This window comes from Erythrolamprus reginae, chromosome 4, assembly GCF_031021105.1.
Source record: "Erythrolamprus reginae isolate rEryReg1 chromosome 4, rEryReg1.hap1, whole genome shotgun sequence".
Lineage (NCBI taxonomy): Eukaryota > Metazoa > Chordata > Lepidosauria > Squamata > Dipsadidae > Erythrolamprus > Erythrolamprus reginae.
Window position 1 is genome coordinate 53,664,943 of NC_091953.1, and position 26,897 is coordinate 53,691,839.

The window sequence follows — 26,897 nt, forward strand, 5'->3', positions numbered from 1 at the left end:
AAACATAAGCAATAGTGTATAATCCAACTGCTGTCTTAAATTTTTAAAGATCTGATTTTAACAGACTAAAAGAGAGCCTAAGAAAAATCTCATGGATCAAACTCATAAAGAAGCATTCAAGTTGTAAAGAAGCATTCAAGAATGCTGGGAAACACTGAAAAATATTATCATACAAGCCCAGTCCAGCCCAATACCATTAAAAAAGAAAACAAGATATTCAAGAAAGAACAAGCATGGTTGTATAAATATCTCTCTGATACATTGAAAGACAAAAAGGATAAGTACAGAAAATGGAAAGAGGACACAAATGAAAACAAAATATCAGAAAATAGCCCAAATATGCAAAAATAAAGTCAGGAAAACAAAGACTCAGAAAGAATAAAGACTTGCATCAAATGTCAAAGACAGAAAAGTTTTTTTCAATATATAGATAACAAGAAAAAAAGTCCAGGAAATAGTCAGTCCACTAAAGGGTGAAGATAGCAAGGAAGTAACAGGCAGTAGAGTGAAAACAGAGCTCCTTAACTCATTGTTTGCATCAATCTTCACACAAAAGGAAACTATTGCCCAACCTATCCAAAACATAACTGTAAAAGATAGACTAGAAATAAAAATAAAAATAAATAAGAAAGTGGTAAGAGAACACCTGGCTGACCTTGATGAATATAAATCATCAGGACCTGATGGATTGTATCCAAGAGTTCTTAAAGAACTGGCAAATATTATCTCAGAATCTTTGTATCATATCTTTAAAAAATCTTGGAGTGCTAGGGAACTACCAAAGGACTGGAAAAGAGCTAATGTGGTTCCCCTCTTCAAAAAAAAAAAAGAAAGAAAGAAAAAGAAAAGAAAAAGAAAAAGAGAGAGGGGGGAAACAAACCCAGTAAACTACAGACCAATCAGGCTAATATAAATATCTGGGGAGATATTGAAAGAAATCATCTAAAATAGATTTGTGAACATCTAGAAACAAATAAAGTTATAACTGATAACAAGCTTTAGTTTGTTATAAACAGATCATGCCAAAACAATCTTATTTCATTCTTTGCTAAAGTCACCAAATTACTAGATCAGTGAAATGCTGTGGACATAGCATATTTAGACTTCAGCAAGGCATTTAACAAAGTAGACCACAACCTACTTCATGCTAAGGTAGAAAAAAATGTGGGAGAGACAGCATCACCACCAGATGGATTTTAAACTGGCTGATAAACTGTATTCAATGAATAGTCCTTAATGATACCACACCTATGTGGAGGGAGGTAAGTAGTGGGATAGTAAGTAGTAGGCCCAGTATTCTTCAAAATCTTCATAAATGACTTAGATGAGGGAATAGAAGAAAAACTCATCAAATTTGCAGATGACACTAAACTAGCAGGAACAGCCAACACCCGAGAAGGCAAGCTCAGGATCAAAAAATATCTTGACTTGAACAATTGGCCCTATGAAAATGAAATTTAATGTGGAGAAAAGCAAAGTTTTACACCTCAGAGAAAAAAAAGGTAGAAGTACAGATTAGACCTGGGATCTTGGAATCTTAGTGAATGATCACTTAAACATGAGTCAGCAGTGTGCAGCAGAGTCAAAAACGCTAATATGATCCTTGATCGTATAAACAGAAGCATATAATCAAAACCATGGAAACTATTAGTACCACTTTATGAAGCCTTGATAAGACCACACTGGAATACTGCATCCAGTTTTGGTCATCACATTACCAAAAAGATGTTGAGACTTTGGAAAAAATGCAAAGAAGTGCAACTAAAATGATTAAAGACCTGGAGGCAAAAACATGTGAAAAACATGTAATTTCTGTTTGCCTAGTCTATAGAAAAGGACTAGCAAGGACATGATAGCAATATTTCAGTATTTGAATAGCTGCCACAAAGAAGGGGGGGTCAATTTATTTTCCAAAGCGGCAGACAGTTGAACAAGAAACAATGGATAGAAATTAATCAAGGGGAGAAGCAATTGAAAAGAAATAAAGAGGACAATTAACCAATGGAACAGCTTACTTCCAGAATTTCTGAGTGCTTCATCATTGATGGTTTTTAAGAAGAGACTGGACAGTCAGTTGTCTGAAATGGTATAGGATATCCTGCTTAAGTAGGGGGGTGGACTAGAAGACCTCCAAGATCCCTTCCAGCTCTTTTCTGATTCAATTTAATCAAAAGAAATAATATAAAATATTTCTATTGTCTCCAAAATACATTAAAATGGAAATCAACAACAATAATTGCTTTTGCACACAGTATTTCTTACCTGATAAATTGCGAAAGGTATGATCAAAATCTGGACCACTTATACCTGGAAAGATAGGGCCATGACCTCTGTCCCATTCATTGATATCTGTTATATGTTGAATCCAGTAACAAAATCCATCTTCAAAACTGCAGTTGATTTTTTCATTGTCTTCAAACAAAGTTGGAGTAAAAAAATAAACAAACACTGAATTTCTATAATGCATATTCTAATTATACCCAGCTTCAATGAATCCCATTTTGAAATTAGTTTAAATGATATTTTGAAAAAAGCACAATTACTTGGATATACAATAGAGCACATTATATGACAAATTGTTAGGTTTCCATAGCCATGCCGTTTAATGTAACAACTGGTACAGACAGAATGACAGAATTTAGTATTGTTTGTTTTTTTGTTTATTGGATTTTATCCCGCCCCTCTCTGAGAACTCTGGGCGGCTTAGAACGTATGAAAAAATACATTTCTGAAATCCAATAAAACTAAAACAAACAGTCTAAAAAGCCCAATTTAATCTAAAACCAGTCATATTCTATCCATCAACATATTTCCCATTCAGCATACATTGTTGTATCATTACCTAACCCCAAAAAATTTACCCTTAGATTATCCACTCTTGACCTCTCCCAATTCCTAAGAGGTCAATAAGGGGCATGCATAAGTGCACCAGAGTGCCTTCCGTCCCCTGTCCTAATGTTTCTTTTTTACTAGTATATAAATATTATATCTTTGTATACCACCAATACGTACGTGACAAAACAAATAAAACAAAACAAATATTTCAGTGGAAATTGGTTGCTCTGGGGTGGAGCTCCATTTTTACTACCCCACTGCATCCCCCCCACAATCTGTGCAGTAGCCCACCCCTTTTCATTCATAGGCAGGGGCTGTAAATATTAGTGTCCCCAAACCTGTCGGCACAAGTGTATCTTCAAATTCTTACGGAAGGCAAGGAGTGTGTGGGCAGTATGAATCTCTGGGGGGAGCTGATTTCAGCAGGCCGGGGCCTTCATAGAGAAGGCTCTTACCCTAGGCCCCACCAAGCAACATTGTCTAGTCGATGGAACCTGGAGAAGGCTGACTCTGTAGGACCTGACTGTTTGCTGGAGCTCATGTGGCAGAAGACGGTCCTGTAAGTAATTATTGCTTAAGTAATTAAGCTGTAAGTAAGTAATTATTCCTCTCAGTAATTATTGCATTCCTCTTTAGCAATGGCTGTTCCATATAATAATAAACACCTAGCCATGCATTCTGCCCTTGTAAGTTGTGCACACAGTGATATTTGCTTGTCTTTTTTATTTACTTTTATCAAAAAAGATTTGTCAGGCAAGCAAAACGCAGAAAGTCTAAGCCATGAAGTTCAGGAGACATCCCATAAACTGTATCTACAGCTGGCTTTCTCCTCAGGAAGTCAAGATGATGCATTTTTATTCTTAAAGTAGTAACCCTGTGAATCTCAATCACATTAATAACTACCTTATTGCCCAATATATTACCTCATTGAAAGGAACATGATATTGGTTTACATGTGATATTACCACCAATGAGCTGAAGCATTTAATTAAGAAGAAAATTACAGAAACCAGATAGCAATGATGGTAAAGATCTCAATGATTAGTTGGATGTTCCATTGTAATTTTAAACTATATAGTTGATCAGCTATTGCACACAACAAGCTGTATGCTATATATTTTTCAAACAGTACCCATAGCTCTATTTTGCTGTAGTGCTTTAAATATAAATTACAGGTAAACTTACCGGTTAGATCACTTGTATTGAATGCAGTGTAGGTTGCATTAAAACCGTTAAGGTTTTCATCTACATCTGTGACAAATTCTACAGTGGCTTTATCAGAAAAAATATAAACTATTCCAGGATTAGAACCTGATACTCGAGCTAAGAACAAAAAACAAAACAGAAAAAGAAAATATCAGAATGGAACAATACTACAGTATATCTATTCAAGTAAAAGTGAATCAATTGATTTTGTTCTGTGGAAAGTTGATACAAAACTATATTTCTTTCAGTATATAAACATCCTCTCATTAATGTTCATGCTTTTTAGTAACAATTTAAATCAAGTGTATCTGAATTTTCAATTGCATTTTAGTCTCAATAGTCAATTGCAGCTAATCTAATGTACTTAAAACCAAATCATTATGACTCTATTTTACTGGAATAATAGAATTAAGAAGATAGAAAATAATGATGATTATATTGGATGATTCTTAATGTTAAGGAAAATTATTAATGATAGTGGGAAATATTGATTATAGAAATTATTGAATTACAGAATTTAAGCAAGATAGGTGGACTATAATTTATACTTTATAACTTTTTATGAGTTTATAGAAAGTTATAAATTAGACTGATATAAATAGAGAGGACATGCTGTCTCTACTGGGGTTACAGTGATTTATATTATAATAGGGTATGAGATTGTTATTTGATTTATTGTCCCGTAAAATGGAGCAGATAATTTTATAGATTAGGGCACAATGATTCCAGTGTATGGTATGAGGATGTTATTGGGTTCACAGTGATTTTTTAGAATAGGGCATGATGATTCCACTGGGTTTACAGTGATATAAATTAGAGTAGGGCACGAAGATTCCACTGGGTTTACAGTGATTTTTTAGAATAGGGCACAATAATTTCACTGGGTTTACAGTGACATATTATAGTAGGACATGAGGATTCCACTGGGCTAAAGTGATAAATGGGTGTGATGATTTAACTGATTTCAGAGTAAAAGAGATACATGGAAGAAGAGGGGGAAAGGGTTTTTGCTTTTCCTTCTTTCCCCCCTTTTTATTTTCTTTTTTCTTTCTCTTCTTTTTTTCTTCTTCTCTTCTTTTTAATTTCTTTATTTTTTTATTTACTTACTGAAAGGAATTATTATTAATTGGGTTAATTGGGACATTTATGATAAATTATTTGGATTTTCCTCCCCTTTTGAATTGATATATGTTAGATCTCTGTAACAGTTAGATAAAATTTAAGATTTAGTCATTGTGATTGGGAATTCTGATTTCTTTCTTTTCTTTTTTAAAGGGTGATTACAATAAAACTAATTGTAAGAAATATATATGGAATTGATATTAAGGACATATCAAGGTGATTGAAGCATGGCGGCCTAAATGATCAGATGTAATAAGAAAAGAAGCAGCCAAAAGAAACTGTATTGGTTAATAGCTTTTTAAATGCATATAAGAAATTTGAACAATTATTTTTGTCAATGCACAGGAGGTAGCATTGGATGGATTATGATGAATACCCAATTAAAAAAAATTATTATTGCATTGTATTTTAAGATTGATGGTATATTATATTGCATATGTGATAGGTGTGTGTGTGTGGGGGGGGACTTTTTCCTGATGGGAAAAAAAGCTCAGAATAATAAAAACACATTACAAAGCCTGAATGAATATCTGATTAATAATTATATCCCATCAAGTCAGTGTCAATTTTTAGCAACCACACAGATCTTCCTGAGGATGAAACTGTCCAAACCTTTGCTATACATCTTCCAATAGTACACTTTTCTAATTAGTCCAGTGGTCTTGATGCTGATAATCCAATTAAGAGCACAGTGGCACAGTGATTAGAGGGCAGTACTGCAGGCTACTTCTGCTGATCACCAGCTGCAAGCAGCTTGGCAGATCACATCATCCATCCTTCCGAGGTGGGTAAAATGAGGAACCACACTGTTGGGGGCAATACATGCTGACTCTGTAAACCGCTTAGAGAGGGATGTAAAGCTATATATAATTCTAAATGCTATTGCTATTGCTACTCTGTTTTCCTCCATGTTTTTCAGCATTATGAACTTTTCAGGAAAAGAAGATTTTCATATAATGTGGCCATAATATGATAACTAAGATGAGTCTACGGAGTGGGACGGCATACAAATCCAATAAGTAAATAAGTAAATAAGTAAATGAGTAAATGAGTAAATGAGTAAATGAGTAAATAAGTAAATAAGTAAATAAGTAAATAAGTAAATAAGTAAATAAGTAAATAAGTAAATAAGTAAATAAGTAAATAAGTAAATAAGTAAATAAGTAAATAAGTAAATAAGTAAATAAGTAAATAAGTAAATAAGTAAATAAGTAAATAAGTAAATAAGTAAACAAACAAACAAACAAACAAACTTAAGCGTAGCCATTTACACTTTGAACAAGAACTGTGGATTTCTCTTCCAATATTTGTTTTCTTGACTAATCATGATATTCTCAGACCTGTCCAACGCCAAATATTCTTTCTATCCTTCTTCTTCAAAGTTCTTAGAATACCTATTTCTATTCAAATCATTTACTTTTAACGTTTAATTAAAAATGTACCTTACCTCTAAATATTTTTGTTGGACCTATACCTTCATAAATATTTAGAATATCCCTATACGCTTGTGTCTCAAAAGCAATGAAGTTAATTTTGATAAATAAGTTCTTCTTCATACTAAAAGAAAAATATGAAAAGATGTCATATTAATGGTTAGCTGTATTGCATTATTGCGATAATGTGAAATGAAATTTTTGGTATTGCTGGTTCTGTTACTACTGATTTTTAGTTATGTACCTGTACCAGAAAGTAGAGAAAAAGTATTTTCCTGGGGGAAAAAAATCTCACCACATATTCTCAACTTTATCTGAAAATGCTTCTGAAAGTCAGGGTGCTCTGCTGAATAGAACAGGTTAGGAATCATGTCAACTTCCTGGAACATTTTTAGAACGAATGAAGGAAGATAAATATGCAAATCATCATCATCATCATCATCATCATCATCATCATCATCATCATCATCATTATCCAAATTGTTGAGGGTAATATGCTGACACTGCAACCTACTAAGAGGGCTGTAAAGTACTGTAAAGCGGTATATAAGTCTAAGTGCTATTGGTATTGCTATTATTTACCACACCACCATCAAACACTTTCAGATTGCTTCCTGTAGATTTATTTATTTTATTTATTTATTTTGTCCAATACAAATTGAAAGTTGAAGAGAATAAAAACATGTAGTAGTAAATATCAGGGAAAGGATAGAAGAAAAGATATGAGAATAGAATACGTCAATGCAGAGTAGAGGGAAGGATATATGAATGGGAGAAAAGATATATAAAATATAGGAGAGACAATTGGACAGGGGACGGAAGACACACTAGTGCACTTATGCTCGCCCCTTACTGACCTCTAAAGAACCTGGTGAGGTCAATCATGGATAGTCTAAGGGAAAAATGTTGGGGGTTGGGGGTTGACACCATGGAGTCCGGTAATGAGTTCCATGCTTCGACAACTCGATTGCTAAAGTCATATTCAAAGGAAAAGGAAAAATTCTACAGCAATGGTTGGTGAAAGTAGGCATTGGTGTACAATTTGAACATATAAATATTTACAACAAATATTTGTGCTAGGATTGCAAGGTTTAAATTTGAGAATAAGTATACCATCATTAGGAGCCCAGGCAGTTGAATGATGCAGATATATGTGGTTTCAGGACTTGATCAGCGATAGGTTGCTCCCAATTCTGCCCGGTTCTCTGAACTGGTAGCTGCAGCAGGAGGCTCTGCCCACCCACCTGGAATGCTTCTGTGCATGCATAGAACTGTTGTGCGCATGTGCAAGCACACATACAAATCAATAGCAAAAGCATTTAGATCCCACCACTGGACTAGTTGCATAGGTTCCAGATGTAATCATAAATATTTTAATTTTCTACATCTGCCAAGTTGCTTGCTGAATACTGCTGTTTATGATATTTGGACCAAACTTTTTTGTGACTTATTTTGGATGGTGAATTGAAAACCATACTCTAAACTTAGTTGTATATGACTACTGCTTCTGGTTTTCCAACCAGAATAGTATGTCAAATCTAGAAATACACTCCAAGGAGACAGTTTCTTTTCCCCCAAATACCCCTAATTTTGTAGGTTTGCTAAGGGTTATTACATTCAGTGCAGAAATTACTTAGGAAGGATAGACACTTTTATCTGTATATAATAATAGTACCAAATTTAAACAGTAATAAGGGGCTCTCTGTATAACTTTTTTTTTTTTGGTAATTTTCTAAGGTCATAGGTTTTAAAATTTTCTTCATTCTATTGTTAAACAGTTAAAGTATTAATACCAGGGGAAAAAATCATTTTGATTGCAAAAAGTGTCCAATTAAGAGCTCGAATTTTATGAAGCGCCTTACTTTATTATCCATCGACAAACAAGATTTGAGCTATAGGGTTCTGGATAATGAATAGAATGAAAAGATCCAGACAAGCCTTCTAGAATGAATTTTCCATCACAGGGTGTAGCTGTAAATGCAGAATGATAAAAAAATTATTTCAGCATATGATGAAAATAAAACAAACTGATTGTATTTCAAAGTACAGTGATACCTTGTCTTACAAACCCCTAGTCATACAAACTTTTCGAGTTACAAACCCGGGGTTTAAGATTTTTTTGCCTCTTCTTCCAAACTATTTTCACCTTACAAACCCAAGCCACCGCCACTGGGATGCCCCACCTCCAGACTTCTGTTGCCAGCAAAGTGCCTGTTTTTGTGCTGCTGGGATTCCCCTGAGGCTCCTCTTCATGGGAAACACCATCTCCAGACTTCCATGTTTTTGCGATGCTGCAGGGGAATCCCAGCAGCGCAAAAACAGGCGCTTCACTGGCAATGGAAGTCTGGAGGTGGGGTTTCCCAGCAAGACAAGCCTCAGCAAAATCGTGGCATCACAAAAACATGGAAGTCCGGAGGTGGGGTTTTGAGGACTTCTGTGTTTTTGCGATGCTGCAATTTCGCTAAGGCTTGTCTCGCTGGGAAATCCCACCTCTGGACTTCCATTGCCAGCGAAGCATCCATTTTTGCGCTGCTGGGATTCCCCTGCAGCATCACAAAAACACGGAAATCCGGAGGTGGGGTTTCCCATGGAGGGGAGCCTCAGGGTAATCCCAGCAGCACAAAAACGGGCTCTTTGGCTGGCAAAAGGGGTGAGTTTTGAGCTTGCACACATTAATCGCTTCTCCATTGATTCCTAGGGGAAACATTGTTTTGTCTTACAAACTTTTCACTTTACAAACCTCGTCCCGGAACCAATTAAGTTTGTAAGATGAGGTATTACTGTATTTTGTTTTTAATTGAGTAAACATTGATAATGGTAAAAAGATGTCCACTCAAAAAATAACGCCACTGATTAGAAAATAGAACTTAGGAACTTTAATTTATTTGTATTATCCAGCGATAGATTCTGCATGGCTCACATGAAATCCTAAGCTTAGAAAAACTATTTTAAAACAACAAAATATATTAAGCAATCATCATCGTCAACAACAAAAATTACCACTCTAAAATAATACTTCGAAATAATACTTTAAACAACAAAGATTATTCAATTGAACAAATTGTCAATCTCCTGGTGACTACCTGTCCATTTTTCTTGACAATATTTCAGAAGTGGATTGCGATTGGCTGCTTCCTAGGGATAAGAGAGGTTGACTGTCCTACATTGCCAGCTAGCTTTATGCTTAAGGGGGACTGGAACTGGTATATAGACTGGCATCCTAGCCACTGTCATACAGTATTGATAACCACAATAAATTAACTATTAATATTCTTAGAAGAGAAATATAATAATAAAAGTTTGAAGAAAATATATCTGGAAAGTAAAACAAAATGAACAGCAGCCCTGATTGACTTAATTTATTTTTACATTTTAAACATTCACATTAAACATTCCTCTAGGAATTCAAATTCAAAGTTGAAATTCTTACCACATTTGTTTTCATCCGAGCCATCTGGGCACTGTGGTATTCCATCACAAAATAATTCCTTTCTGATGCAATTTTTATCATCAGCACAAAGATCATGCTCAGGCAAACATTTACCTAATATAGTTTTCAAAAAGAAAATGACACAGAGACATAGTTAATTTTTCCATTCCAGAATAGAAAACATTTCACCCATATAATCAAGAAGGTATCCAATTATCCTACATTTGAAAAACATATTTTCAGAAATAGTCAATTCAAGGGACTTCTTAAAATGTAACAAAAAAGTCCACAATTCATCTAAGAAAGTTCTGCTTCAGATTGACATAAACTGTACTCTGTGATGTAAATATGCAATGAATAGTTATTGGTGTAGCATAAAGTAAGACAGCTACCCAATGAAATAAAACTTTTGAAGTGGCTTTAGATTGGATTCTCTCTCTGTTGTTATCTAGTACCTGACAATAGAAACTGGCTTGCTTTTTACTGAGATTTTTGCTTTGAGATAAACTATAAATGCAGTCAGTAAACTGACACAAAGAATAATAATGTTAAATAACAGTGGAGGCATTACTATGATCACAATAAATGTTTAAAATGTTCAGCAATAGATAAAATAGCTGAGCTATGCCTTTCTTTAATGGGATGTTTTCTTATTATTCTGGAAAGTTAATACTGCTCTTAAGTTAAATAAAAAAGTTCACCTTTGATTATTTCTAATGGCAAAAATTATCAAATTTCAGAACAACTTTTGCTGATGTCAACAATAGTGTTATTTCTTTATTTCTTTGCTTTATTTTCTGTATTTCTTATTTGTTCTTCTGAAAACTAAACAACAATGCCATCTACTGGAGAAGGAAATGAATCCATTGGAAATATTTTCTTTGGTCACTTATTTTCTTTCCAAGTTAGAGTGATACATATATACAAAGACACACACACACACACACACACACACACACACACACATGGAAGAATGGAGGGAGGGGAAGACAGAGCTTAATTTAACAAATTCGTATTGAAATGTAAGTTTAAAAATGAGGCTTATTTATCTAAATATTTACCAATTGTTAGATGTTCCAATTATTAAAATAGATGAAAATCAATTCACTATTACAGAAAAAGAGTAAAGTTCTCGAATCCAGTATTTGAATGTGATATCAAATAATTAAAACAAATTGTTTGTAATTATTCACAGAAATAAATATATTCTAGAAGAAACACAGATTACTTTTGTTATAAAAATATAACAAAATGAACCACGAATGGTTAATTGGACAATTAGATAATATACAATTTGTTTACCAAGAATTTTTAATGTGTTTTTTTACTCATGTCACAATCCATGTGCTAAATTACATTAAATCAGAACTTGTATTTATTGTGCTTAGCCCTGGAAAGTGAAATTTTCAATTGCAAAACTAAAATTAATATGACAATTGTTTCACAAACCAATTTTATTTCAAAAAGTTGGGGAATTCCACATATCATATCTAGGTTTTTGTATTCATAGTAAAATCTGTATTTACTAACCAGGTGTTGTTGATATCCTAGTTGTAGTACTAATACTAATACTAGTTGTTGAAGGACTGCTTGTACTAAATATTTCCAAATCTGAAAAATAAATCAAACAAAATAAAGAAAAAATATATAATTTTATCAAGTGCTTTTTATTAATTAATAAAACAATAATATGCATTTTGTATTGACTAACCTGATGTTGTCAAAGGACTGCTTGTAGTAGACATTGCCAAATCTGCAAAATGAACCAAACAGATTTTTTTTAAAAATCATAAAAATTCTGCTTTGTTTATAAATTAATTTGTTTTTATTATTGTCACTTTACACAATAATGTAAAAAGCAAATGAATTTTGCTGGCCTCTTTTTTCTTATTTCTTATGCAAATAAATCTTGTTCTTATTAACTAGGTATACTAAAAGCTTGCTTTAGTAACAAAAATATTCCAAAATTAATGAATCAGAAAATAAAGCAAATGAACATCTCGCCCTGCACAATTATTTCTAAATAAAATGTTCTAATCTGTTCAAAGCTCAATATAAAAATGTTTTTTGGTTTGGTAGTGAGACATGATTATAATTTTGTACAGCTTCTTGATTTTATATTCCTTCAATAAATTATATGTCATTACATCTTTATATTGTTGAATTCCTAACCTACAGTTGAATCAAACACAGTACTGTTCAGAATTTGGCCTTCTAAATTAAGTTGATAAAAGAACTGGAAATGTTTCTGTATCATCAACTAAAACAACTTTAGCCATGTGAGATAAACTGTTAAGAAAGCAATTCATATATAGGAACCAAAGGCAAGTAAGCAATTACAAGTAAGTAATTTTAGTTTGGAGTTCAAGTTTTGAATATAAAGTATGCTACTATAAATATTCCTACATAATGTAAGTTATAAAATATATATTTTTGAAAGTGCATGGATTAAAGCAATTACAAAATAAGGGAGAATATTTGTAGCTTAGGGTTTGTTGTGGTTAGCTCTGGCCCAGCTCCTGTCCCAAGGAATGTGGAGGTGGATGTGGGGAAAACATCCACATGCCACAGGCCTGTTTTGCTCCCGATAGAATCTGCCGACAAAGTCTCCTCTGACCAAGAAAGCATGAGTGACATGGAAGAGGGGAGTTTGGCAGACAGCCCAGGAGGAGATCAAGCATCCTTATCATCCCTGGATTCTGAACAAGAACTTATGACAGACCCATGCATACGTAGAGTGATGCATAGGAGAGAATAACTGAAGGAGTATTACAGGAAATAAGTGAGGCCACCTGTGGTTGGGTGGGGCTGCTGTAATTAGTGCTACAGATAAAAAGAGCAGCATGCTAGTTTAGCCTCGTGGAAGTTTATCGCTGTGTGGAATTTCTGGACTTTGGAATTGGACTCAATTTCCCAGTGACTGGATGAGAAATTGGATTGCATTTAACCTGTGCCTTGGGTGTACCAGAAAATCCCTTTGACATTTAAAAAAGGAGTTGTTTCTGTTTTTCTGTTGATAAAGACCTTTTGATTTCCTTCTATCGTGTGGGGTGTGTCTGTTTGGGACTAATTACCCTGTAATTATGGGCGGTTGGGACACACCGGCAGAACAGGGTTGAAATGAGAAATCCTTGCTAATTTCTGAGCTTGCTTGTTTTCTTGCAGAAATTTCATTACCCAAATTAGGTAACATCACTGATGAAAAAAAAGAGACATTTTTGTGTATACAGTGATCCCTCGAGTATCGCGAGGGTTACGTTCCAAGACCCCTCGCGATAATCGATTTTTCGCGATATAGTGGTGCGGAAGTAAAATCACCATCTGCGCATGCGCACCCTTTTTTTCAATGGCCGCGCATGCGCAGATGGTGGTGCCGGGGAGCGACTAATATTAGATAAGTGCAACTAATACTGTATTAGATAAACATCCAGCTAAATAAATAAAATACAGTAAACATCTCGCCGCTTATCCATTCGCCTGCCGCTCGTTCGTCCGTTTGCCTGCCCGCTGCTCGCCGCTCGTCCTTTCGCCTGCCCGCCGCTCGTTCGTCGCTTGTCCGTTCGCCCGCCCGCCGCTCGTTCGTCCGTTCACCCGCCCGCCGCTTGCCGCTCATCCTTTCGCCCGCCCGCCGCTCGTTCATCGCTTGTCCGTTCGCCTGCCCGCCGCTTGTTCGTCCGTTTGCCTGCCCGCCCGCCGCTCATCCTTTCGCCCGCCCGCCGCTCGTTCGTCGCTTGTCCGTTCGCCCGCCCGCCGCTCGTTCGTCCGTTCACCCGCCCGCCCGGCTGCCGTTTGCCGCTCGCCTGTCCGCCGTTTGCCGCTCGCATGTTCACCTGGCTGCCCGGCCGCCATTTGCCGCTCGCCTGTTCACCCGCCCGCCCGGCCGCCGTTTGCCGCTCGCCTGTCTGCCGTTTGCCGCTCGCCTGTCCGCCGTTTGCCGCTCGAGAGCAAGAGGGGTCGAGATAGAGAGAGAGAAGGAAAGAAAGAGATGAGAGAAGGAGGAAGAGAGTGTGAGAGATGAAGAAGCAAGATAAAGAAAGAGAGAGAGAGAGAAAGATGAGAAAGGAAGGAAGACAGTGAGAGAGAGGAAGAAAGAGAGAGAGAGAAGAGTGGAAGGAAGAGAGAGAGAAATGATAGAAAAAAGGGGAGAAAAAAAGAGAAATGAGAAAATGATTGAAGCAGAGAATGACAGGAAAGAAAGAGAAAGAGACAGAGAAGTGACTCTTGGTGATGACGTATGATGTCATCGGGTGGGAAATAGCAAAAAAACGGTGGAGTATTTTTTAATTAATATTTTTTGAAAAATCGCGATATAGCGTTTCGCGAAGATCGAGATCGCGAAAATCGAGGGATCACTGTATATGTTATAAGGTAAATAAATTACCTCAGTGTTTCATATTTCATATCTCAAATACCATTTGGGGCAAACTTTTAAGCACTATTTTTGAAATATATATATATATAAATTTGTAAATCCCTTAACAGCCATTTTATTGAATAAGACAACTTTTCCCCACTCCCAGATTCACATAGTTATGTAGTCATGTGAGACCATATTATTAATATTTCATTCTTGCTAGAAAAAAATGTTTTACCTTCTAGCCAATAGTGAGTTTAAAAACTTGGCATAATTTTCCTTTTTTACTCCATTTGCTTCTTGGTATTATTTCGGTGATACAGTAATACCTCGTCTTACGAACTTAATTGGTTCCAGGATGAGTTTCATACGGTGAAAAGTTCGTAAGATGAAACAATGTTTCCCATAGGAATCAATGGAAAAGCCAATAATGCGTGCAAGCCGATTAGGAAAATCCAAAACATTAAGGCTTTTTTTAAAAAAAGCTGCCGGCAGACGAAGCTGAGGCGAACGGAGTGGGGGGAGGGACAGCGAGAGGTGACAAGAGGTGGCAGTCCCAATGAAGCAAGGTGAAAAGACCCTCTCTTGATCTCCATGAGTCCCTCCCGTTTTTTCCCACCCTGTCCTGCACCTTTCTCCCCTCTTGATCTCCATGGGTTCCTCCTGTTTTTTCCCACCCTGTCCTGCACCTTTCTCTCCTCTTGATCTCCATGTGTTCCTCCCATTTTTTCCCACCCTGTCCTGCACCTTTCTCCCCTCTTGATCTACATGGGTTCCTCCCGTTTTTCCCCACTTGTGCACACACAGAAGTGTCTTGGGTGGGTAGGTGGAGCCTTCCACCAGCAGCATTACCAGTTCTTAGAACCGGGCCAAAGTTGGAGCAACCCACCACTGATGCAGTTGTATGCATATGGTGATCATAAATATTTCAGAATGGTTAATTCTGAAATCAATAGAAAGTGTTGTTGATATGAACAGTGGTGAAGATGCCAGTATCAAAACAAGAATCAGCATAAAATAACCAATTAAATAACATTTCCTATATTTTTAAAAAATGTGGATTACCTGTTATTTCTATGCTGTTCACATCAATGTTAAAAGTCTGTAATAATTCACTTTTATTCTCTTCGATGCCATATACCAATGCATTCTTTATCTTTATTTCAGAAACCCACCGTACAAAGAAAAGGTCGAAGAATACAATCACACTACCTTTTCTGGCCAAAGTTAAACAACAACAAAAGTTAGTATGCAAACATAAATAAATTTGTGTTGAACAACAGATGAATATCCAGAATCTTAGCATTAAACTTGCATGATTATTAATAGGTCTTAACCAGTCTAAGACCAATGAAGAAATTATAATTATAAATTTAAAAAAAATTAAAATTGAGATACAGATAAATCCACAGAATCCATTTCCTATATACATTCATACTCAGTAAGGAATAAAGGAGTACAAATTACAAATAATTCTAGTGCAGTGGTTGAAAGTAATTAACATGATATATTTTTTAAATTTAACTTTAAAATAATTTAAATTACACTTTACAATTTAACTTGAACTTTAATTTAAAAAATAAATTTATGTTCCATTGATAAATTGAAAAAATCAATTTTCCTAAAGACATGTTGGGTTTTAATGTAAAAGCAATTAACCTTACATTTATTTTCATTGAAAATATATTTTCTGATGGAGTTGTGCCATAGAACTATAAAATAACTCTTTTTAAACATACTGCCACTTCACAGAAATTTATGAAGCACCAGGTAAATTATATGTGATATTTTTGAAGACTGTTATGTTAACATGCTATTTGTGACTCCACATATATAAGCCAGGTTGGCCTCTCCTGGCTTATAGCTTTACTATGTAGCATTGTTGTAAGTAAAATAAATTGTGTTGTACATTTTATCATATCTTATTAATATATAAAATATTACCCAATTTAGCCAAGAAATAAAAAGGTCAAAGGATGCTATTTAAAATATGACTTATTGATGTTGCAAAAAGAGATAATTACCCTGAGATAAATCCACTTAGACTCTGAGATTCCCCAAAACATTGTAGATGTTATGTTAGTTTCTCTCCCTATATATTATTATTGATGTGACATTTTTCCATCATTTAATTGCAATATTGGCATTTTCCACAAATGAGGGGTCTTTAGTACCATCTCAGCTTTTTTTTCTTGCAGACTATTCAAATTATCTAGCATTTTGCAGATTATCTAAACTAACTAACATCATGTCTGGGCCAACCCCCTTTTCCACCTTGGGCTACAAATATTCTCTTTAGTGATTTTTCCACAGTGATTTTTGTTTTTACTTAATGAAAAATTTAGTTTGATTTTCTTATTGTCAGTCATTCTCTGTATCAGTTTCTCTAGCAAGATTAGGACTGAGGATAGTGGTGATTATATTTTCTGTTGATGTAAAGAAACATTAGTTTTAGTTACAGCACAAGTGACCTTTACTCTTCTTAAAGATCTAGACCAGCATTTTGTCACTGAGGTAACAATGACTAAGAGATGATTAATTCTTTTAAGGTCAAAGGGAAGGCTACAGTATATTCAAAGACTTTTCCTTTAATTTCTTAAATGAATATTGTATTGTATTAAAAGTATATTGTATTAGGCATCTTTCTGACTTATCAGAATTTCAAATATGGAATCAGATTGCAACAAAAAACATTGTAATGCATTTCTTTCATAGAAAAATTGCAGGGAAATGTTCTTTGGATTAAAAAGATACTTGTTCTGAAGAAAAAAGCAATGAAATCAAAGTTCTACAAGTTGGGTAGGTTTGCTTTGCAATCAATTCAACAAGAACTGTTTAAATATAAATTTACATTTGGAAAAAAGCAAACTTGTTGCTTGTTTGTTGTTTTTAGTATAACATTATATATGATAACTAATGCAGTGAAACTTGAGAATGGTGATGTTGGTTGGTGAAACATTAGCAAATACATACTTTTATTTTTATTAAAGCCAAACATTTCTCTCTTATTTAACTTATACTATATGTAATATAACTTGAGAGTTAAAGGTACTGAACTTGAGAATGGTGATTCTATATTTTAATAACATTAGCAAAAGTATTTAACAATTGTTAAAATTAATGATGAAATGCATCTTATTTCTTAAAAGATCTGATTAGAAGGTGAGTTTCTCCTTGTCCACACTGGCTGTATAGAACTGGTAGAAAACCATTGGTGATGTCACTTTGACATCACAGAACCCATTCTGTCAATGCTGGTATGTGGATGCCACCATCATTTTTTGGGGAAAAAATTGGTGGGGATTTGGGAAGGATTTTTCTAGGTTTTTTCTTCTTCTGTGCATATGCAGAAGTCAAGTTTCCAGCACCGCGCATGTATCGCCATCTTGTTTTTGACTTTTGGGGGGGAGGATTTTTCAGCAATGGGCATGGCATGCCCACATGATGTGGGAGGAAGCAAACTGGTGATGAGATCCCACCCCGATATTGACTAAAGGAAATGATTCCTAGACCAATTCTTCTTCCATAGTTTTGTGGTAGGTAAAAAGTGTCGTTATGAACTGGGAGAACCAGTTCTCCGTTATGGTGAACGAAGCTGATTAGGTTGAGAGATTTGGGATCAGTCACTCTTTCTTTTGTGTCTAAAGTAGAAAGTAATAAAATATCTTTTTACCAAATACCAAATATCTTTTTACCAAATTATACCAGACCAGTATGGTTCTTTGGGTAGTTCTCAAATTATGACTATTCATTTAATGACTATTTGATGTTACACCCTGCTGAACATTGACTTATGAGCAGTCCTCTTATTTATGGTCATTGTATAAAATTCATGTGATCAAAATTTGGGGGCTTGCAATTGCCATATATTTAAGATAGTGATCACCTTTTATGACCTTTTCAGGGCTTCTGACAAGCAAATACAAAAGCAGAAACTGCATTAATTTAATGATGGCATAATTCATTTAATGAATTAACAACCATGGCAAAAGAGCTCATAAAATCAAGTGGTCTTAATGACTTCATCACTTAGTCCCAGTCTCAATAGTAGATTGAGGATCATTTGTACTACAGTATAGCCCTTAATTTATAAGTATGCTTCATCAAGGAGTGGATTACTTTGGGTTGATGAACGGAAAACAAAGGAACTTTCTCTGCATTTTTTATTTCATTAAGACCTCAAATAAGGAAATTTTACTTTGATTTTCCTTTAGAGCATAGAAAAGGATGTATACTGAGGATAAGAGAACCATGTAGGAATTTTAAAACTGTAACCTTAAAAGCAGATGAAGAGAATAAACTTGTTATAATTCTAGTGTGAGCAATCCTATGATTTCAGTAATATTTCAAGCATGTGTACATAATGTCCATCCTAATATTAATTTTGATTAAAAATTAACTTACCTAAACTGTGTAACTGTACTTCCCTTATATTCAGTTTGAAGTTCACTTGCATGTAACATATCATCTACCTAGATATACAAAGATGAACAATATAAAACATATAGAGAATATATTTTCTAATATAGAGAATATAAAAAGTGATATCATGTGAACCACCTAATGAGAAGGAAGGACTCAATGCTGTGAAAGACTGAGGGCAAAAGGAGGACGGAGAATGAGATGGGTGGATGGAGTCACTAAAGCAGTCAGTGTGATCATACTAAACTAGCATGATTAGCTCAAGAATTCTGGGAGTTGAAGTCCACAAGTCATAAAAGAGCCAACTTTGCCTACCCTGGACTGGGGGAGGGTAGAGGACAGGAAGAGGAATATTATCCATATGGTCATGATCAGATAATGTCACAGTGGGCCTTATGTCCACCATTGTAACTGTTTAAAAAATATTTGAAAACCTAGCTTTCCCTTCAGGCCTTGCATCAGTGTGGGTGGCAAATCTCTCATAGGAATGTTCTTTGATTAGCTCACATGGTTTCCTTCTGTAGACAAACATGGCTCTTTTCTGTTTTATTTATTCTTATGGTAGCATGGTAATATTGTATACAATATAGTATTTTTGAATTTGCTTTGCTTATAAACTTCATTTCTATGTAACTATTTAACATGCAGTATATGTCTCTTGTAGAGAGACATTTAACAGCTAAAATGGTTTAAAAATAAAAATAAAAAGCAAAAAGCAGTACTATAAAAATAAAATTGTCAGAAACATTAATATATTTACATTTAACATGAGCTTATACAAGATGTGTTCCAAAAGTAATTATTTTTTAAAAAAGTAATTTATTGAACAGATTTGCACAAGCACTTAAAATTCTTCAAAGTACTGTCCTTGGGCCTCTACACATTTTTCCAGCGATTCTGCCATGACCGGTACGCGCCCTGGGAGGGATCTTCGGGGACCTCTCGCAAGGTCTTTGTCACAGCTAATTGGGTCTCTTCTATGGACGAAAAACACGCCTTGCCACAACGAGAGTTCCTGGCCAAACATCAGGTGCCATTGCTGCCCCCCCATAGCCCAGATGTCGCCCCAGCAGACTTCTTTTTGTTCCTAGCCTTGAAATGAACCCTTTTTTCATCCATAAAAGAGATCCAATCAGCCATGACAAAGACCTTGTGAGAGGTCCCCAAAGTAATTATTTTTTTAAAAAGTAATTTATTGAATCTTATTCAATACCTATGGGAAAATGTAGATATTTAAATCAGTGGTGAAATCCAAAATTTTAAAACTACTGTTCTGTGGGTGTGGTTTGGTGGGCATGGTATGGCTTGGTGGGGGTGGCAGGGGAAGGATCCTGCAAAATCTCCATTCCCACCCCACTCCTGGGGGAAGGATATTGCGTAATCTACATTCCCACAATACTCTTGTAACAGCTAGAGGGGGGTATTTAAGTAGTTCTCTGAACTACTTAAAATTTCCATTACCAGTTCTCTAGATTCTGTAGGAACCTTCTGGATTTCACCCCTGATTTAAAATCTTTAAAAAATATGTTTGGGTCCATGAGTGTGACATTGGGGCAGGTAACAGACAAGTCACTACAATGGGGAAGGGATTACCTTTAATTGATGTAACACAGAACATGCCATCTCTTATGGCCATACTTATGCATACACATATATAACTAGGCACAGGCCACCAATCCCGGCCCTACAGGAATGGGCCAGTAGTGCCCCTATCCTCGCGTGTGTGCCCTTGTTCGCCCATGCACTCACATGGGATTCAACTTCTGCCCAGAAATGGGCAAAGGTAAGTGCCTGCTCGCCGCTGCCCACCGTCGTTCAGACCCCTGCTGCCTGCTCGCTGCCGTTTGCGCTACACGGCAGCCTCCCCCACCTCCGGCTTGCTACTGTTCGTGCTATGCATCAGCTCCCCCCCCCCCCACAGCCACAAATCACCATTTGAACTATGTGGCAGCTTCCCACCACCACCCACTCACCACCATTCTATGCAGCGGCTTTCCCCCACCACCTGCTTTCTGCCATTTGCCCACCCCTGCCAACGCCACGTGCCTCTCACACCAGCTTCTCCCCATTCCCACTCGCTGTGCCATGCTGCAAGTGGCCTGCCCAGTCCTTACCTTGCCTGCATCTGCGTGAAAGCAAAAAAAATGGTAATTTTTTACTGGAGTTGCTCTGACTTCTCCTGCACACATGTGCACAAGCAGCAGCTGGAACCAGAACGAGCCTATGCTTTCCGCTTTCCACACTGGAATGACTGTTCCAGGTGTACTGTCTGGAGCCCATGGTTAGAATACAATATTTAAGACTAAATCTGATGACTGTCAGCAGTTTGATTGTCATTGGCTCAAGATTGACTCAGCCTTCCATCCTTCCAAGTTCAGTAAAATGATGACCTAGATTGGTTGGCAGCAATATACTGACTCTATAAATCTCTTAGAGAGGGCTGTAAAGCATTGTGAAGTGGTATATAAGTCTAAGCTATATTGTATTTATATTCTTCTCTCTCACACATTCATTCACATATATTGATAGGACATTGACTTATTTAAACAAAAAAGGGAATGTGGAAATATAGAAATAATCCAGTAAAAATCAGTTTATATTTACCATTTGCTGAACATCAAAGGCAAGAACTTTGAAGTCTACTGATGATTTATTTCGCAAAGCAGGGGTGAACAATGCTCCTGATTTTATTGTAAATATTCCCTTTGCTTCATGGTATTTTGCTCCTGATTTTTTTAAAAATGTATAAAAGCGAGAAAGTAAATTGTTTCTCTCATTCTGTTGGTTTATACTTTTTGCATTTTTAAAATCTATGAATATGCATTCATGCAAGTAGAGATGGAATAAATATTCAATTGTATATATTTTCATTATAAACAGTTTTCATTCTGTTTATAGCACTGAAGTAATGCTGAAGTGTACTTTTCCAAATTTGGATAGAAACTAAAAGGATGCCCTTTAGAAAAGGTGAGAAAACATGAGTCAGGGAAAATTCATTGAATTAATAAATAATCACTGGAAGAACTGTAGAAAAAAATCATTTAAAAAAGCCAGAGAACACAGGAGCCTGGATGTCCCGTATGAAATGACTACACAGATTACTGAGGAGCTACAGGAGGTGAGGGAGCTTTGGCAAATGCTATAGTCAATCAGATGGATTCTTGCTAGATCAGAAACCATATGCTTAAAAGGGCTTAAAACAACTTAGAACACAAAAGAATTCAAAACATGGGAACGACACCATATTTTTCTGTACTCAGGAAACAATGGATGGTCCATTTTGACAACAGGGCAAGCAGAAGTTCAACTTCTTAATTGAGAAAAAAACATAAGTAACAACCGAACTATTCCATACTAATGTTGCTACAGTTGAAGAACAGGATGCGGTTGTGACAGAGTGTGTATTTTTGAAAAGCCAAGACTGATGTTTGGAAGTATGCTTAGGTTTGATACAAATTGGAAAAGCTTAGATCCATTGTTTCTGGAATATAGTGTTGTGTTATCTTTTACAGATCTAAAGATATGGTCATCCAACACTATTCATATACTGAGCCTTATATTAGTGCTGTTAGTATACTGTACATAACCTGACGGGGTGTTGCCATACAGTAGCTAACAATGTCAGTTTGCACAATGTAATGACTGTACCTTTAAGAAACATTTGCTGGTTAGCCATAAGAGGGAGCCAGCACTGTTCCTCTGTGTGTGTGGTTTGTAAACTATTAGTAATATTATATATGTATTGCTTATTTTACCACTCGTAAATAATAATAATGTTATGTATTGATACTAAGTCTGATTCATTGTCTGACTAGCCCACATTCCTACATAAACTCTGTTTTAAAGTGTGTTTAAGGTTTAGTACCTAGACATACTAACACGTGCTTTATTGTAAGATAAAAGCCTTATATTATATTCCTTCATAATGCAGTGCTGATGTATATATGATGTATATACGATGAAATAGTGTAGGGTTTTATGCCTAAGCAGGGGTTGGACTAGAAGACCTCCAAGGTCCCTTCCAACTCTGTTGTTATTATTATTAAGTAAGTTCGAATCCCAGCGACTGGTTAGGTCCCACAGAGTTGGCCTTCTCCGGGTCCCGTCGACTAAACAATGTCATTTGGCGGGACCCAGAAGAAGTGGCGGCCCCAACCCTCTGGAACCAGCTCCCCCCAGATATCAGAGTTGCCCCCACCCTCCTTGCCTTTTGAAAGCTCCTTAAACCCCCCCAAAAATTGAAATTTTTTTCCCTTCCCCCTAGGCTTATAGAATTTATACATGCTATGCTTGTTTGTATGATTGGTCTCTTAAATTGGGGGTTTTTTAGATTATTTTTTAATACTAGATTTGTTACATTGTTTTCTTTATTGTTGTTAGCCGCCCCAAATCTTCGGAGAGGGGCGGCATACAAATCTAATAAATAAATAAATAGATAGATAGATAGATAGATAAATAAATAAATAAATAAGTTACAATGACTTATTAATTAAGACTTCATCTATCTTGCTTTATTGTTTTATTTTCTTTAATGAATTACATAGACCATCCTGTACCTAAGATGAGGCCTGGAGTTCTTTTTAATTCAGACTAATAAAAACATAGAAAACTGATGTAATACATATAAAACAGATTTAAGTGACTTTAGTCATAGTGATCAATAGTTTCAAGTTGGGTTAAAATTGCTGAGATATTAGTGAGGGAGTAATAATCGGCGGACAATTTTATTTAGTCTGAGGTATGATGTTAGGAAGCAAATAGTTTCAGAGTATTATAAAAATAAAACAATAACACTTCTCTTGGGTATGAAACAGTTTTCTTATAAATAGTTTTGGGAAAAGATTCTTGCAGTTTACCATTGATTGGTGTACCACATTACAAAAACTGATAATTAGAACATAGATTTAAAGTTTATTTAAAATAAATTAAATTTAGATTTCATTTTTCGATATATATTTAATAAATATCTCATGTTATAAATATATCATGCTATTACAAAGTACAGTTTGATAATTTTTGGAATTCTATAATTGTGACAGCCGTGAAATTCAGGAGTAATACTTTTGTTTTAAACTTAATCGACATCATCCCACCCCACTCTCCCAGGAGAACACTCTTATAGATCAGTGAGTTATTACCATAAATATAGAAAATCAGAATGGAATGATGGCCAAGACAAAAATTATGCATAAAGAATAATATAGCTGCCCCGAGTCTTCGGAGAGGGGCGGCATACAAATCTAAATAATAAATAAATAAAATAAATAAAATATGACTCAGCCTTCCATCCTTCCGAGGTGGGTAAAATGATGACCCGGATTGTGGGGGCAATAGCCTTGCTCTGTTAAAAAAGTGCTATTGCTAACATGTTGTAAGCCGCCCTGAGTCTAAGGAGAAGGGCTGCATAAAAATAGAATAAATAAATAAATAAATAAATATTCATAATAAATCAGTATTAAAGGTAAAGCCAGTGTAATTATACTCAATTTATTATTTTTTCCTAACTAAATTCCAGAAACTGCATCAGAAAATTTGAAAATGTTTTAGTTTCAATAAATTATTGCATCACATAGCCATAGATAGTATCCATTTTATCATCTATTACTTATCTGGAATTTTGAGTCAAGATTTGCTTTGTACTTTATTATTAAAGTACAAAGAAAACAAAAGAAGAATACTTGAATCCTTGTATTTTTTTAAAAAATACATTTTTAATTCATGGAGCCAGTATGACAAGAAGAAAACAAATTGTTTTGGTATATTTTAAAATAATGTAACCATGGGAAACTGAATAACCTTGCCAGCTAACTTTGAATGAAAATATACTTTTAAGAAGAATTAAAACAAAAGTAAAGTGACCAAAAGTACAACACTGGGAAATGTTCATTCAAAAAATAGTTAAAGTGAAAGAACCTATGCAAATTTAACATTAAAATAAATAATGTGCTACAATTCAATTCCAATGAAAAAATTGTGTAATTTTCTTAAGAACTTAACATCCATTAAACCACCAGTTCTCTCAACAGTGAGAATATATCACAGCAATACTAATGGTGGGAGTAGCAGTTTTTTAAATTTCCGTTTGTCATTTCATTCTACGTAACAATAACATTTAATTACAAAATTTGGCTATAATAGTTTTTCAAACATTTAAAGGAAAGAAATTTTCAGAAAGATATAAATACAAAATCATTTCCACATAAAATGATTTCAATTGAGTCAGTTCCTTGCTGCCTTTATTTCATATAGTTTAGAGTCTAAAGAATACTTTCAGGATAAAACGTCTGCTTTTAATATGTGTTTTTCCCCAAAGAAGCAGTAGTCATTACATCGCCAAGCAAAATGAGCAATTAAATACTGTAAATAGCAAACAACAATTTAAGACCATTCAGTTTTAACATAGAACTAATTGCAAAGTTTATATTTTCTTACCTTGCTCAGTTGTCTGGTTGAACAGCCATAGAAATGTTAATAAAATAGTACAAATACATAGGGACATTATAAATAGAACAGTGAGCAAAAGTTCATAGCTGTTAAAATGTGTCTTTTTGACACATTTTTTAAGATTCATTTTTATCTGGGAACTGAAATTGTTGCCAGATCCCTGTAACGTTGAGAATAATAGTTATAATTTGAGCACAGGTATATAGTTGAGATGATTCTAGTTAATTATTTATTTTTATATGTCGTACTAGTGGACTCATAAGACGTAACAAAAAAAACCCTAGTTTACATTATAAGACATAACAAAACAAAGGCTTTAATCATAATACATTAAGTCATTTCATTTCTAGGTTCCGTCATATAGTAGACTTTACACCCAAGGAAAAAATACTAAAGATAGGAATGTATAATTCCTATTCAAAAGGTAATATTTTTCAAGATAACATATGTACATATTCAACAACCAGGGTTGTAAATGTTAATCTTCAACCTTGCATTATTTTTTGATGCGCTGCTAGCGAAATTGCAATGATATTGCACATTGATACTTTCAGTTGCTTGGTTTATAGTTACTTGCCAGTTCTAAAAATTATGGATCAATTTACTTTTGCATATGACAAGAGATAAATCAAAATGTAAAATAGCAATGGGGAATCTGCTGGACAAGAAACACACCTAACGTATTTTGGGAGCCTGTGAGATGCAAAGTGGTTAGAGAACTTGCACTCATGAGACCAAGGACATTTGACGGAGAATTTATTATAAGCTTTAAGTTTTACAAATTATGATTCAAGTTCTAAGGTGTGCAAAAGTAGAACTGAGGACTACCTGTGTTATGTCTTACTAAGCCGTTGAAAGCTGACCACTGATAGGCTAAGACGCGGCAAGTCAAATAGACTTGCCGCCAAAAACAAATAACTGTCAAAAGATTTCCCCACACTTTTAAAAGGTATAAATAGACACAGCTTTTTGCTGTTGTCCCAGTTGAAGTTTGTTAGCAGTGTTGAACACTCCTGGTTATTCTCTTCAATAAAAAGAGCTGTTACCAACCAACTCGTGGTCTCCAGCCTCTGATTTAACAACCTGTTTCTATGGAGTGAAAAGCTGCCATTTTATGTAGCTGGGAAAAAAGGCATTTAGTCATGAGCTTCAGTGATGCAGTGAACCCGGCTGATGCAGTAGTTAGAGTGCAGTACTGCAAGCTACTTCTTCTGATCACCGGCTGCCAGCAGTTTGGCAGATTGAATCTCAGCAGGTTCAAAGTTGACTCAGCCATCCATCCTTCTTCCAAGGTTAGTAAAATGAGGACCCATATTATTGGGAGCAATATGCTTACTCTCTGTAAACTGCTTAGAGATGGCTGTAAAAGCACTGTTAAGCGGTATGTAAGTCTAAACACTCCTGCTACTACTACTACATGAAAAAGTACATGCAAGAGGGAACAGTGAAATTAAATATTATATGCTAATTCATTACTATGTTTTTTCATAGTTATACCATAAGACACGTGCCTTTGCTGGCAAACTCTGGACAGTCATAGTGACTGATTTTTCCCTCTAAAGAGAGCTATGTGGGGAGATATAGTATATCATGTAACTTATTCTGATCACTAAAATTTTCTACTGGTTTCAGGTATAGCAGAAATGGTATC

The 26,897-nt window shown here is 35.3% G+C and overlaps 1 protein-coding gene across 1 annotated transcript in view; it reads right to left on the reverse strand.

Annotated features, from left to right (window-relative positions):
* The window catches only part of TMPRSS15 (transmembrane serine protease 15), a 128,679-nt gene that overhangs the window by 53,856 nt on the left and 47,926 nt on the right, over positions 1-26,897 (reverse strand). The window contains exons 3-12 of the mRNA XM_070751550.1: positions 21,407-21,528; positions 18,785-18,852; positions 15,446-15,597; positions 11,738-11,779; positions 11,593-11,637; positions 10,027-10,140; positions 8,459-8,567; positions 6,611-6,720; positions 4,021-4,158; positions 2,263-2,412 (exon numbers count right to left, since the gene is read on the reverse strand). Coding sequence (XP_070607651.1) covers positions 2,263-2,412; positions 4,021-4,158; positions 6,611-6,720; positions 8,459-8,567; positions 10,027-10,140; positions 11,593-11,637; positions 11,738-11,779; positions 15,446-15,597; positions 18,785-18,852; positions 21,407-21,528 — 1,050 coding nt within the window. The remainder of the gene's footprint in view (positions 1-2,262; positions 2,413-4,020; positions 4,159-6,610; positions 6,721-8,458; positions 8,568-10,026; positions 10,141-11,592; positions 11,638-11,737; positions 11,780-15,445; positions 15,598-18,784; positions 18,853-21,406; positions 21,529-26,897) is intronic.